Here is a 14,630-nt window from a genome sequence, read left to right as displayed (position 1 = left end):
ACCTCTTCTCCACAATTCGGACATTTCTTGACTGATGATCTTCGAAGACCATCCGTAGCATTGAGAAATGCTGTTTGCTTGCTAGCAGGAGAAAACACCATTATTATAGAGCTGGCTACTCTCTTACTGTATGGGCGATTGACGATGGAAAAGGATGAGGTATGGATGGATGAGAATAGGAAGAGGAGTAGGAAGAGGGTGGGTGTGTGGGATGAGTGGAAGGAAGGATGAGAGCATTATTAATACATTTGACTCTAAACTAGAACATAGTTTTTTGTAACTCTTTTTCATAAAACGATCCTATTATTTCCTCACCAGACTGGTCTGCGATTTTGTAGGTAACAGGGTAAGTTTTGTTGACAGCCACAATCCGAAAAATTTCTCTTGTCCAATTTCTGCGGTATTTATTTCCAAATAAATCTTTCTTTATAGTAATTCTTACACGGTCTCCAACCGAAAGTCTGGGTCTGAATACTAGACATCGTCCAGTGTTTGCGTACATGTTTCTTAAAGTTTGTTCATTGCTTGAATTCACTTCTGATGGGCTCATCTTTATAGTGCTATGAAATTTACTGTTATATTGACGTAGAAGCTTCTGTAAATGTGACACCCATCTAAAAGAGTTTTGAATTTCAAAGTGCACTTTCATTTTTTCATTGAGAGTTCTATGGAAACGCTCTATAATGGCACTTTTTTCCTCATTTTCAGTATGGTATAACTTTATTTGATTTTTGTGTAAAAACTCTCTAAATTCCTTATTAACAAATTCTCGTCCTTTATCCGTGTGAAGAAGGTTCGGGGGTTTGTGACCAACCAATTTCGCTCTTCTTAATATTTTACCAAACGATTTAGTAACCTCTTGTGAGCTTTTAGTTTTTAATGGTTCTGACCACGCATATTTTGAAAACGTATCAATTACATTAAGTATGTATCTGAATCCATCATTTTCCTTTGAAAACCTAATCATTACAACAAGGTCTGCAGCCCACAAATCATCAATACCCAAAGTTACAATTTTTCTCTTAGGGAATCGCTTAACCACAGGTTTATGAACCTCTAATGCTCGAAGCAGGATTTCTTTCCGACTTTTCTGCTTCATTAATTCCTGATACTATCCACAATACACTTACATTATACCAAACTAGTAATTTATAAGGTGCGGTGTCTCGCGCGGCGCGGCGGTGACTGGACAGTGACGAGGCGCGTACCGATTGTTTGTATACTTATAGAAACAACACGCGGTGTCTCACACGGCGCGGTGGTGGTGACGGTTCAGCAGTCGCGCGGCGCGGTGATGACGAGGCGCGTGCCAATTGCTTGGGGGTGACGGTTCAGCAGTCGCGCGGCGCGGTGCTGACGAGGCGCGTGCCGATTGCTTGCATACTTACAGTAACAACGCGTGGTGTCTGCGCGGTGACGGGACAGCGATGACATGCGTGGTGATTCGCGCGGCGCGGTTCTGACCACCCATACTCACACTCTTAGTCGCTCTCTAACAATTTTCTGTCCCAGATTCGGTCTCACACGGTTTGTCCCAGAACCGGTCTCGGGTGCGTTGTCCCAGGAACGGCCAAAGTATACTACTAATGCCATTGTATGACAATCTGAATTGAACTTTAAAAATGTGGCACATTATAGTATTGCAGCTTATTTAAAATGTATAAATATTAAAACTACCTACGAAACACCCTTAATCAGAAACACACTGATTTAATAAAACATAGACACAAAACCCAAACCAACAATTAAAAACATAACCAAAAAAACTTTAACAAATACATTTTTGCCAAAAAAATAATTAAACTTAGTTAAATTTTGTGAACAATGAACAGTATGTATGTTTTGTACATACATATATATATATATATATATATATATATATATATATATATGAAGATATATATATATATATATATATATATATATGAAGATATATATATGAAGAGATGTATATATATATATATATATATGAATAAGGGTTTTTTGAAATCGAAAATTTTTGCATAATCTTTAAACTACTTGGTGCAAAAGTACCATATTATATATTAATTAAATTTTTATAAATGGTAATAGCCGAATTTAATTTCAATTGACATTAAATCACAAAAGTGCTTGCTCCGTCCGGACTCATACCCGGATCTCTCACTTGCCGGATGAATGTGCTACCATTACACTGCAGAGCCCTTACTTTTTACGATAAAAATATTTAGTATTTGGCTGTATCTGTCACATATGCGTTTAAATAACCATTTTATATACACACACACACACACACACACACACACACACATACATATAAATACGCAGTTCTAAAAAGCCTACTTATATCAAAAAAGAATGCGATCGGAGAAAAAAGTCCTTTCTTAATGCGCCTCTAGTGCACAAGATAAACGTATGAACCAAATTTCATTTCTGTATCTGTAATGCTTTTTTGTTGGGCGTTGATGGATCAACTTGCCCTGAATAACTAATCAAAACACAATACTTTATTAAAAATACGTACAAAACACACACATACACCTATGTAGCTTGCAACAAAAGAAGTAATACACTTTAAATTGTTTAAATGTGTTCTAGCATTTTATTTTGATTTAATAACTGAATATTTAAAACAATTTTGTGAATTATGACCATAATCTTAATTTTAAGAGTTAATGCACTCAAATGTGTGTCTTTAATCTTCAACTATCATCCTCTAAGTCAACAGTTTCTCCGGAACTCCTGTCTGTCAGTTTAAGCCAAATTCCTCCAAGGGCAGTAGTGATGACGGTCCTTGGGTGAAACTTTATCGTTTCTGGAGTGGAAGGAGAACGGTGTACCTGGAACTTTCTGAGCAGCATTGCAAGCCCAGTCTTCACCGTCATTTTTCCAAATCTCTGACCTATAACGTACATTTCATTTAAGTATACAAACAATATGCTTGTGACTGCCATACGAGCGTGCTTGGCTCGTATTAATCCATTAAGAAAAACTTGTTTCAAACATACGAGTATTCCATTCCTGAAAGAGCAAGACACATACAATCGTAGTTTGCAATATTTCATGAAAAACGTAATAACTAATTTAATGTTCTAGAAAGAATTTTGGTTTTCATCTCTATACATAGCACTGTTATTTTTAATTCAATTATTATACAGGAAATGTTTGGAAAATGCTTGATATGAAAATAATATTTAATCTTTTATATTTGTAGTTCAAGCTAAAATATGAGATTCTATCATTGCTGTATGTAATCATTTAGAAATGTACTTAGAAGATCGTACTCTGACACTCAAACATATACTTGAAAGGAACATGCTTGTCACTTCTTATTCATTAGATTACTACATAATGACTTACCTATACAAAATCTAGGTCCTTCGCCGAATGGCATGTATGAGTAAGGTTTGATGTTGACCTTATTCTCCTTGCTGAACCGTTCAGGAATGAACTGTTCCGGGTCTGGGAACAGGTCTGGGTCGTAGTGAAGTCCTTGTACTGACATCAAAACTTGAGTGCCTTTCTCGATTACAATCTTTGTACCAGCGATTTTGTAATCCTGAGAACTCTCACGGACTAAAAATGCCACAGGAGGGTACTTTCTTAGCGTTTCTGAAAAACATGATTATTAAGTTTGTACTATATAGTAGTTCCTTTATGGAAGTTAATACATTTTATTAAATTTAAGCAAATTAAAGTCATAAATATTAATATTGATGTGCATTTAGTTTAGTGGAAATGTTGATTCAATCAATTCCGTTTGATATTGGGAATCTAATACCATAACTTAAGCAATAGTTTATACATTTTAAAACTATTTAAAATTAAAATGAAGGTATATTTAAAAATAAAGATTTTTAAAACCTTAGCAGTTCAACCAAGGAAATAAAAAAGAAAATAGCTTTTATTTAAGAACTTGGCTCGATACTATCGGAAGTATCGGTAAGCAAACATAAAAAGATGCTTAGAAATAGTTCAAATAGTATAACTGTTTAAAGAAGTTTACGAAATGGAGTTTGGAAAGGAACTAAATGAATCAAACTCCTATCAGATAAGAATTGGGGTAATGGTTGTTTTCTTTCTGGGCGTTTCAACTGTGCTAGATGTTATTGTTGTATGATTTGATGTGTCAACCATTCCTTGGACCAATTCTATTTTTGAAAACAATGTTTAATTTTTTGTAGCAAAACATCGAAATAAACATAAAAAACCCTTTTTAAATAGCTAAATAAATATAATATATTAAATTGATTTAGCTACTCTCGAATATATTTTGTTTTTTAAACTTTAATTACATTAATTAACTTTGTAAACAAGCTCAGAACTATTAAGAAATATTAACGTGTAACATATTACCGCATGTCGCCTAACTGTCCTATCCTGTATGATGGCTTAGTGTGTAGACATTTTATTATATCATCAATGATGTTAAACTCAATTTAGTGGACAAAAACAAGAATGCATCATGTGGAAACATTTTGCATAACACTTCATCTCTATATAGACATGGATGAACTGATGATGCTTGTCCAACCATGGAATTTGGGCTGAGCATTGTTGAAGGCTATCACTCAGTAGGCTGACACAATTTCTTTTTCGTTTACCGGGGATAATAAACATGTATTTTTCGTATGATTGTAATTGGTACATACATGTTACCAGTTATATGAGCAGCTCAAAGGAGCGATAGTCTGGTTTGTGGCCCGTGATTGACCAGGACAGATAACTGGAACTAGTATTCAACAAAGCCAACCCTAATGGAGCTTTCTTTTTATTCATCCTAACTTTGCCATAAATCTGGCATCATTATCGTTGTAATTGTCGTGTTATCGGATTCTTGGATTATAACAAAGCAGAGTCGATGTTAGTTACTATTGTTTATTTTGATCTACCTCTTCTTTAGTTGATGTACATAATATTTATAACAATTAAATCTCTTTAACTTTTCCGCTATGAATTTAATTCCATAAATATTTTCCGCAAGTTGTAGCTCTTTCGCAATCCCATAATTCCTAACCACAAGCTATATTACAAAACACCAGAAAAATTAATACTATGATTTTACTAATTGGCTGAGCTTTAGCGAACTGTATCACTCATGTTGCTTGAAAATTTTCATTTCTGTCCGTCTGTCTTCCTGTTTGCATGATATCTCGAAAAAAAAAACTTACTTATAGACTTTAAATTGTACATAAGACATCACTTACAGGTATATATGAGGAACACCGAGGTCGATAATGGTATATATCACTACATGGGATTTGGTTATGCGTTAGCGATTATTTTTATACTAATTATCTTATTAGTAACCAAAATGGCAACGAGAAAATAGATAAATAAATTATAAACACACTCATTACACCCATAAATAATTCAAACAAGTGACGCATTGAAACCTGTCACCTAACCATCCCAACACACGCAGCATCACTTTGTACTGACTTGGTGTATACACTTTAATTATTTAAACACTTATATGACAACCAATAAAATAAACAAAATTTTTATGGATTATCTAGTAAGATATGTCGTGGAAGATTTCATATGTAGACTTGAAATTTTGCATGAAACTTCATTTCTACAAGAATCACTTATATGATGCGCCATTTTTGTATCAACTTCTTTTTATATAATCGTCTCCCCGTCTGACTATTCGAAGGACATTTCAAGAATGATTGTACTATTGAATTAAATTTATCATACAACCCCAGTGAAGCTTGTTACGCCCGAAGTATGACGTACACCTTGTATCTACTAAGGTAGACTGTCAGCCAGTGCACAGTCAGTTAACCGAATGCAATACTGACAAATCACAATATATTCATACATTCTGAAATCTTACCTCCTAGTTTTCCGAACTTTATCGAAGCCTATTAGTCGACAGGTAAGACATTTCATTCCTGTCTGTCTGTGTGTCTGTCTGCACAATATCTCGAAAGCGGAATGATCTATAGATTTTAAATATTGCATAAAGCTTTATTTATGTATGATGAACACTGTGTCCGATGATGGTGCATGTCAATCCATGGGATTCAGCTGAGCATCAGTGAATATTTTTATATTATTGGTAATCATAATCATAACGAGAAAATAGCTATACGCAAACAAATAGAGAACAATCGTATGAGATTTTCATATGGGATACTTGTGTTCATAGAGTGAAATGACAATTTAATAGAATGGACAAAAAATGTGCACTCTTGTGCTGTAAAGCCCTACCTAGATCTTGTTATTTGAACACTGCTAGGAAACCTAACTTAATAGACCAAAACTCGATTTTATCATGTGGAAAGATAAGAGGAGAAATATTTCATTCGTATACTTTAAATCTTTGATACTTCTTTTCTACATCTACAAAAATGTTTTCTATGATAGTGCATGTCCAAACATGGAATTTGGCTGACTCAACCTTTGTCAACTCTGATTGATTTTCTGTCTATCTTCCCACAAGACATCTCGAGAGAAAAGAGTAATACATATGAAATGTTGCATGCAACTACGGTTTAACCTGTTACGCGACACGTGGTGTGTCATACTCCTATCTTGAAGTTATTAGTCCTTGTGAAGAGATTTTGAACTATTATTTACTTCTAATAGAGGTCATTAATTAACACCACAAATAAATAACTTTTTATATGAAATTTACAACATATTTAAAGGTATCGGTTTATATAGTCACAACTTAATTTAAGGCCCCGAGAACATAATATACTTAATTAAATTCCAATACTATTGGAACATTTGTCACCTCTAGTTCGACATTCAAGGCTCACTCAATAAATACACATTCTATTTGCTAGTAAAAGACCATCCATATCATTTTTTAACATTAATAACGAATTTTCATTCATCTTTCAAACAAATTGATAGTGACAGTTTTTGTAAAAGGGATTCCATTTCACGAGAAGTGATTGATTGGAAGGTTTCCGAAGTTGAAACAAGTGCCTCTTAACGACCACTTCTTTTATTCTTATAACTTTCTCGATAGGTCTTCAACCATTAAAAGCCCTCATTAAAACATCTTTGGGTACTTTTGTTCCTTCAAGATTAATTTGGAAATCCTAGTTATTATTGAAACGTTCTATTCAAAGTTAGGATTTAATTCAAACCGATCATAACTCATTCAAATAATTTTAAAATAATTGGTTTTGTGTTCCATGTATTGTTTTTACAGTAATTCCTTACTGTTCAACCAATTTCTTTTCATTTTGTATTGGTACTAATGATCTGTATTAGCCTAAATCAATAAATTAATGTGTTCGACTTAAAAAAAGTTCTTCTTGTGAAGGAAATAGATTTTTTCGGATAAAAAATCTTTTTTAATCAATAGCAAAAGTGTAAATAGTAGCTCTGATTCCTTAAAAAAATATATAAATAAATATAAGTATAATTTAACCCCTATCTGTCATCAATCTAATTTTTTATTACTCCTAACACAAACAGTTGAAATATTCATCTATTTTTCAAAAGACTTCTGTAGTATTTCAATAAAAAGAAACTACCCGATACTTTGTAAAATTACTTGTACATCAAGCAATTTCATTTACCAATTGTCGCATTGAACATTATAATGCCCAAACATTGCAGCGGTAAAAATCTTAAAATTAAATCCAATCCTATTTCGACTCATGCAATGGAACATAAAAATTCAATAAATTTTTTTTTCAGTATTAACCGAATTCAGAATCTAAATAAACTTAAAATTGATCATTTAGAAATAGTACATTTGAGGTTTATACAAACTAAACTTCTTCATGGTCTAAATTTAGAAAAGGATAGTTACATTAGGTTATTTTATTAAGTATAATTACTTTACTCCGATTTGTTGCAGTTAAAGGAATTAAATTTTATATAGGAGCGTACTTTTTCTCAAAGGAAACAAAATAAACTATTATTACGGGCGTAATCAAGCCATTGTTATATCAGTTATGCAATGAAATATGATAGCATCCGCAAATTTCTTATATTGCTCTTTTATCAGCAGCATGATATATAATATTAAAATGCTAAATTCAAATTGACACGCTTAATTGTTTGGTGTAAATATAAAAGCTTATATGAAACTGTTATTCTTCTGTACTTAGTGAGTACTTAAGGGAACCTTGTAGTAAAAAAAAATCTAAAAAAAAAAAATTTTGTTTGTTTTTAATTGTTTTTTATTCTTCATTTAATTCTGAACAAAATGATATATAACACATGTATGTTTGGCACTTAGTAATAATTAAAATAAAATAATTAACAACAAACAACACAGTAACGAATGTCTGATTTCAGTTGCATCGCAACGAGTTTGACTTTTGCACTTTTATACATAATACTAGTGACACAGAGGTTATTTTACACAATTAGTTTTGTCAGGTTGGCTAATCTGCTTTTAATTTAAAAGCATATGTTTTTATTTTCATGAGTGTTGTGTTTGTTTACTTATGTAAATGAGCTTTGTTTTCGTTTTGCACTGTGAGTTTTGTTTTGACTTTCTGAATATTATTATATTGTTTGTAATTATTTTGTTGTGAGTATTATTATTTAGTTTCTTACAAAATGCCTAGGGCCAAGAAGTTTGGTAAGAATAGATTCAAAGGTAATCAGTTTACTACTAGTAAGAATAATAGTGATGTACTAAACTCTTCTAACCCTACTTCAGAGGAGAACATTCCTGATAGTTTTAGGCCTAATCCAGAGCCAGAGTCCAATACCTCTGCTTCTAAAATAAAGTGGAAATACATCTCTTTGTGTGCTGATGATATTGAGTACCTTCCTGTAAATAACACTAAGGGAAACAACATAATTAATTTAGAACTTTTGAACCAAATTTTACTGGCATCCACAAAGTGCGCTAACTGTGGAAGTGCTTCTTTAGAAATTAGTGAAGTTCCTGCTAACCGTAAAGGCCTGGCTGTACAATTTGTACTTAGTTGCAATAACTGTGGACTAGAAAATAAATTTTATACCAGCAAGAAGACTGAGCAGGACTTTTTTGACATAAATGTGCGTTGTGTATATGGTTTCCGTTCCATTGGTAAAGGTAAGGCTGCGGCAGAAGTATTTTGTTCAGTGTTGGATCTTCCAAAGCCACCAAGTAGGTTTCAAGCCTATAACAAACTTATTCATAGTGCTGTTGAAGAGGTTTCTATTGCTTCAATGAAACAAGCAGCCCATGAAGCAGTTGTAGAAAACGAGGGTAATACCGACATAGCGGCTGTTTTTGACGGAACGTGGCAGAAACGTGGCCATACATCTTTGAATGGCGTGTTTTCTGTCACGAGTATGGATACAGGGAAAGTTTTGGATGCTGTTTCACTGACAAAATATTGTTCATGCAATAAAATAACTAAAAACAGCCCTACACACAGAGAACAGTGCTCAAAGAATTATGACGGGCCGAGCGGCGGTATGGAGGTAGAGGCTGCTATTCAGGTATTCAGGCGCTCGGAACAAAACGTTGGTGTAAGATACACAAGTTATTTAGGAGATGGTGACAGCTCAGCTTTTTTGTCAGTACAACAAGCTAAGCCTTATGGTGATGAGGTTGAAATTAAGAAGTTGGAATGTGTAGGACACGTCCAGAAGAGAATGGGAAGTCGACTGCGCAGATTGAAGGCTAAGTTGCGTGGCCATAAGTTACCTGACGGAAAACCTCTCTCTGGACGTGGTAGGCTGACAGATGCATTGATAGACAGTGTACAGACCTACTATGGCAAAGCTATACGAGAAAATGTGGATGACGTTGAAAAAATGAGGAAGGCTGTTTGGGCAACCTACTTCCATTTACTTTCAACCGACGTGAAACCTCGCCATGAACTATGCCCAAAAGGTGAACAATCTTGGTGCAAGTACCAAAAGTCTTTAGTGACAGGTGAGGTATACCATCATAAGCATTCAGTACCGGAGGCTATTTTATTAGAAATAAAATCAATTTACCAAGACCTGTCGGACACTAACCTACTCAGAAAATGCCTGCACGGCCGAACACAGAACCCTAACGAGTCCTTCAACAACGTAATCTGGACCAGAATTCCAAAAAATACTTTTGTTGGGCTCAATACCTTAAAAATTGGAGTGTTGGATTCAATTATAACATTCAACAGTGGTCCTCTTGGCAAAGTAGAAGTGTTGCAAAAGCTGTGTGGTGATGCCGGAAGCAACTGCGTTGTAGGCCTGAAGCAAATCGACAAGAACCGAGTTTTAGATGCCAACAAAGCAGCTTTGGATGTTACTAAGAAGAAAAGAAAGCAGAAAAGAAACCTAAAGAGAAAAAGAGAAGACAAGGAGGAAGAAGAAAGTAAAAAGTATGATCCTGGAATGTTTTAGCGTGGCTGCAAGGGGTACCGTACAGTTCTTGAGCTCTCCTGAAAAATCACACATTCTGACACGAAGGTACACTTTTCTACTAAACCTTTTAAGCTATCTGCATGATTTTTTTGTGTATTTTATTTAAGTCATTATCAAAAGACTTAACCTATTTTATTTAAGATAATTTGCTTTTAAGTCCTTTAAAAAAATATTTTTTGTAAAAAAATTGTGTTTTTTGGTATATTAAAAAAAAATCATTACTGTACTAATATTTTTTTTTTTTAATTAAGTTTAAAATAGGTTAACTATACTTTAAAAAGCATTAAAAAAAAGGCATACAAAGTTTCAATGCTGTAACTGAGATAGTTTTCTTTTAAATTGTACCTAAAGTTAATACTTTTAACATGTACGGTATATGGACTACAGGGTTCCCTTAAGACATTACATACCGTCAACAACCATGTCGAGATACTCCAAGTTGGTAATGCTGTCATAAGAAATCTCCCGGAGAGAGTCGACCTCCTCCAGGAGCCTCGCCTGTACAGCGGGGTTCATTGCCAGCTCGTACAGACAGAAACTCATGGCTCGGGACGTTGTCTCAGATCCGGCCACGATAAACACGAATGCCTCAGCAGCCACTTCCATGTCTGAGAATCTTACTTTAGCATCTGTCGAACATAACTAATTAGCTTTAAGAATTAGTAGTTTCTTAATACGGAAAAAAGCATAACACTTCTCTATAAATTCAACTCATCTACTTATATTTAATGTTGCAAACTGTACCGTGTCGAGTTTTAACGTGATTACTGTAAGCGGACCAACTATTCATTGCAACAACAAACCCTTATTTATTATGAGCACGCGGTACTTTCTTTACTTTCTTGCTTATGAAAATTAATAGGTTTATTTGAAAATGAACCGATACAGTAGTGTATCAGAGTATCCAACAGAACACGACAATTCACACAGACGGACGGACTGCCGTTAGAGCTGTTGATGCCAATTTCAATACAGCTCTCTCTTGGAAAAAGAAACCCATTAAGTAAGGTTTCGAGTCTCTAGGACCTTTACGCCTTGTAAAAAGTATCACCCAGGCGGTCAGTTAGACAGACAGGCGGAATGGCCTTTAACTGTTTGACCTAAAAATCCGCAAGAGTTTACCTTGGACCACAGGAGCCTATGTGGCAAGCTTTAACATTCATTATCAAAATATTGTTCTGACAGACAGACTTGCAGACAGAGAGAGACAGACTGCTCTTTAACCTTTTGTCTCCAAAATGAATAAAGTTTGTTTTTTTCACTTCACTAAGCGAAACCTTTGAAGTATTGACAGACTAAAGGACAACGAAACGATTTTTGGAAGGCTCTTACGAATCCTTAATAAGGTGTTGAATTTACATATAAATTTTTTGATAATAGATTTTATCATTTAATCATTTCTATTTTATACTGAAGATGTTTTAGGAAATTACTTAAAACCTGTTACAAGAAAAATCTAAAATAAATGTTATTTTAAAATAATCATAGTAAACTTTTTAAAAGAAAAAATCAATTTTTTTCACCTTCAGTTCCAAAAGATCCAGAATCTCGTAGTTGAATCAGAAGTTGCAAGTAATCATTCCTAACGACGCCGTTGGCCTCCCTGTACTTGATGGCATCCATCACAAGAGATATAAAGAAGTCTGAGACATCCGGGGGGGTTACTTTCATCTTGAACAATCTGGCTACATCATTGTTGAACCTGAGAAGTGCTGTCAGTATTCTTTCTGCCGTCGGCGCGAATAGCTTGTTGGCCATCTTGACAAATCTAGAATCCTCATTGGTCAAAGCGTCGCTGTCAAGACCAAAGGAAGTGTTCGATATAACCGCTAATCCATATCTGGAGAACAACGTCTGGCAATCAACAAATTTATTTCTGGACGATAATTGTTCCGCAACTTGGACCATCACTTTGGCACATTCCACGATGATATTGAACATTCCCTTCATCTTCCCTGAAGAAAACGTCGGACTCATTTTTGCTCTAGTCGTCTTCCACTCATGCCCGGCCAGCGCAAAAATGTGTGCTGAGAGAGGGTCAACTTCTTTGTTGTAGTACAAGCCTCTGTCTTGAAACATGTCAAAATCTTTCACTAGGACGTCCCTTATCACGTTCAAATCGACGATGAGGACTTTCTTCTTCCACAAGGAAAGATAACCGACCACTTTGAGTTCTTTGTTTTTTGAGTAAAGGTCGGCTAAAATGCTCGAGAATGACTTCTGTACAGGAGCTGAAGTGATAAGGCTAGTCAGCGACAGAGACGGTCCGCCAAAGTGCATCCCACGCTTTTCGAAGTAACGATTGACATATTTTATATAGAAGACGAGGCATAAGAGGAGAGCCACTACTAAGGTGCTCAGACAGAGCAACAGTGAACTTATAAGTCCCATAACTTCTTCTTTATTTTAGTTATTATTACCCTCTTCTAAGTGGTAAAGTCTGAAACAATCACAATCTATTAAAGTTAAAATAAAGTACACGAACAATATCAACATGAAAGCTTCAAATTACAATTGTCTTAAATTTGTTACGTCATATATTTTATTTATTTATCAAAGTGACAAATTTCAACGCCATGTTTTGAGCCTGAACTATTTACAGGTGTTATATTGTACAAAAATATTACAGAATCAAAGTTTTTAAGACTTTCATTCTCAATGTCTAGATTGAAGTAAATGGGTGCAATCTCAAACATTGAACGTCTGTTTGTTTAAGTTTAAAGTTCCATTGTAATAAAGTTCTATTACAAAAAAAATAAAAATATAAATAATTTGGTATAAAAACTAAAAAAAATGGAGGCTAGCGACTAAACGACACATATCTAACCCATATTTCTAGAATTATTTTTTTAATCATGAGTAATGTCAGCCACAGAAGTTTTGATATCCTGTATTGTCATTTCACATGATATTACAATTCTGCAGAACTGCAAATACAAATTTTGTATAGTACATTCAGCTTTTAAACGTTAGAGATAACAAAAATTATTGTTACCACCTCTCAACAAGTTATCCTCAAAACAAAATTAATGTTCAGTAATCTCTAAACTACCGGCAATAAGACTTCAACTTTTGCTTATCGGGCATAAATGTCACATTTGTTATCTCAGAATTTCAAGGTCTATTTAATCTACATGGAGATGTATCCACTCACTTTTATACTTCTATAAAGTTTGATAAGGTTCTGCTTTACTGACAAATGATGGTATAAATGATAAATAAGGGATAAGACAAGTTTTAAATAACACGTTAAGATGATTGCACTTTTCACAATCATTCTGTATCTAAAATTCTAAACCCAGACAAACAATACCTTCTGCACGCAACATGACATTTGTAAATTGTAACTGAATTTTAAATATGAATAACAACAAACATTTGCTATCGCCTGTTTAAAATATGTATAAATTATTATACTTACTGTTCTTGACTTTGACAGATCCTTAAATATAACGGATAATGGAGTGATAAGGAAAGACCAGTAGGCCTTTCCTGGAGGGATTTTTGGAACAAAGATAGGCCAAAGTGTTAATGTGTTAACCATGGACCTATAAATGGCCATAAAAAACTTCATTACGGTCGGTCCAGGATTTTTTTATCGCAAATGAATAACACACAAATTCTTAACACAGACAGGCATTATTAGGTTTTTATATAAAAATATGTACCCCCAAAAAAGAATTGCTATAATTTTCAAGCCATTTAAAATAATAGTAGTTATTTCGTTTTTATGATATTCTGTAAAACTTTCAGATAACAGCCATAAAAGTTTTTTTAGTAGAATATAGAAATATTGCTGAAATAACGTTGTTCATTATATTTGGCGTAATTTCTAGCTGATTAACTAAATTGTGTAGGCTATTTCTTATATATGGCTTAAATACGATCATTAGCAAGTCTCAAAAAATAAAATGTGGCGGCCATTACTATGTTTTAAATTGTTAAGCAATTTAAGTAGTAAGTTTTATTCTTCCGTTTTTATCGATAACTATTAAGGTCCAAGATAGTGGCCGATAAAAGTTTTCAAAATAAATAATTTTACTTCAGTTGTCATGTCATAGACCAAGGCGATAGATATATTTGGAATGCTGAAATCATTTTCAACAAAGTGGGTATCTACTGTGAGATTTTTAAAAGGGACGTATAACATGTTTACAAGTATCTTAATCATACAACACGAATTGTTCTAGGTAGTTTACAAATGTAGTTTTTTGATTGATTTCCGCTAAATTAAATCGAAATTTTATGAACAAATGTACACTATATGGTAACAAAGACTTTCTGTTGTGGGATTCCAAAGTTACGGAATTTCTAAATAT

General features: G+C 34.0%; 1 protein-coding gene across 2 annotated transcripts; it reads right to left on the bottom strand.

The window, feature by feature from the left end:
• Window positions 1-2,556: 2,556 nt before the first annotated feature.
• Window positions 2,557-13,872, bottom strand: LOC124372146 (probable cytochrome P450 6a14). 2 transcript variants are annotated; one of them, XM_046830513.1, is made up of 5 exons: window positions 13,733-13,872; window positions 11,835-12,751; window positions 10,722-10,940; window positions 3,340-3,591; window positions 2,557-2,881 (listed from the first exon to the last, which is right to left on the bottom strand). In XM_046830513.1, exons 2-5 carry the CDS (start codon window positions 12,700-12,702, stop codon window positions 2,682-2,684), a joined length of 1,539 nt encoding a protein of 512 aa, XP_046686469.1. In that variant the 5' UTR covers window positions 12,703-12,751; window positions 13,733-13,872; the 3' UTR covers window positions 2,557-2,681. The 2 variants fall into 2 exon arrangements, with proteins under 2 accessions (XP_046686469.1, XP_046686468.1); XM_046830512.1 differs by lacking the exon at window positions 13,733-13,872 and having other exon boundaries at window positions 11,835-13,282.
• Window positions 13,873-14,630: the final 758 nt, after the last annotated feature.

This window comes from Homalodisca vitripennis, unplaced genomic scaffold, assembly GCF_021130785.1.
Source record: "Homalodisca vitripennis isolate AUS2020 unplaced genomic scaffold, UT_GWSS_2.1 ScUCBcl_2611;HRSCAF=7552, whole genome shotgun sequence".
Taxonomy (NCBI): Eukaryota; Metazoa; Arthropoda; class Insecta; order Hemiptera; family Cicadellidae; genus Homalodisca; species Homalodisca vitripennis.
The sequence above is the reverse complement of the archived record's forward strand: the minus strand, read 5'-3'. Positions and strand labels throughout refer to the sequence as shown.

Coding starts and splice junctions, on each gene's coding strand:
- LOC124372146 (XM_046830513.1), bottom strand. CDS start 12,702: ATGGGACTTATAAGTTCACTGTTGCTCTGTCTGAGCACCTTAGTAGTG. Junction 10,941..11,834: donor TGGATCTTTTGGAACTGAAG/GTGAAAAAAATT, acceptor TATGTTCGACAG/ATGCTAAAGTAAGATTCTCA. Junction 2,882..3,339: donor AGGACCTAGATTTTGTATAG/GTAAGTCATTAT, acceptor TGTACGTTATAG/GTCAGAGATTTGGAAAAATG.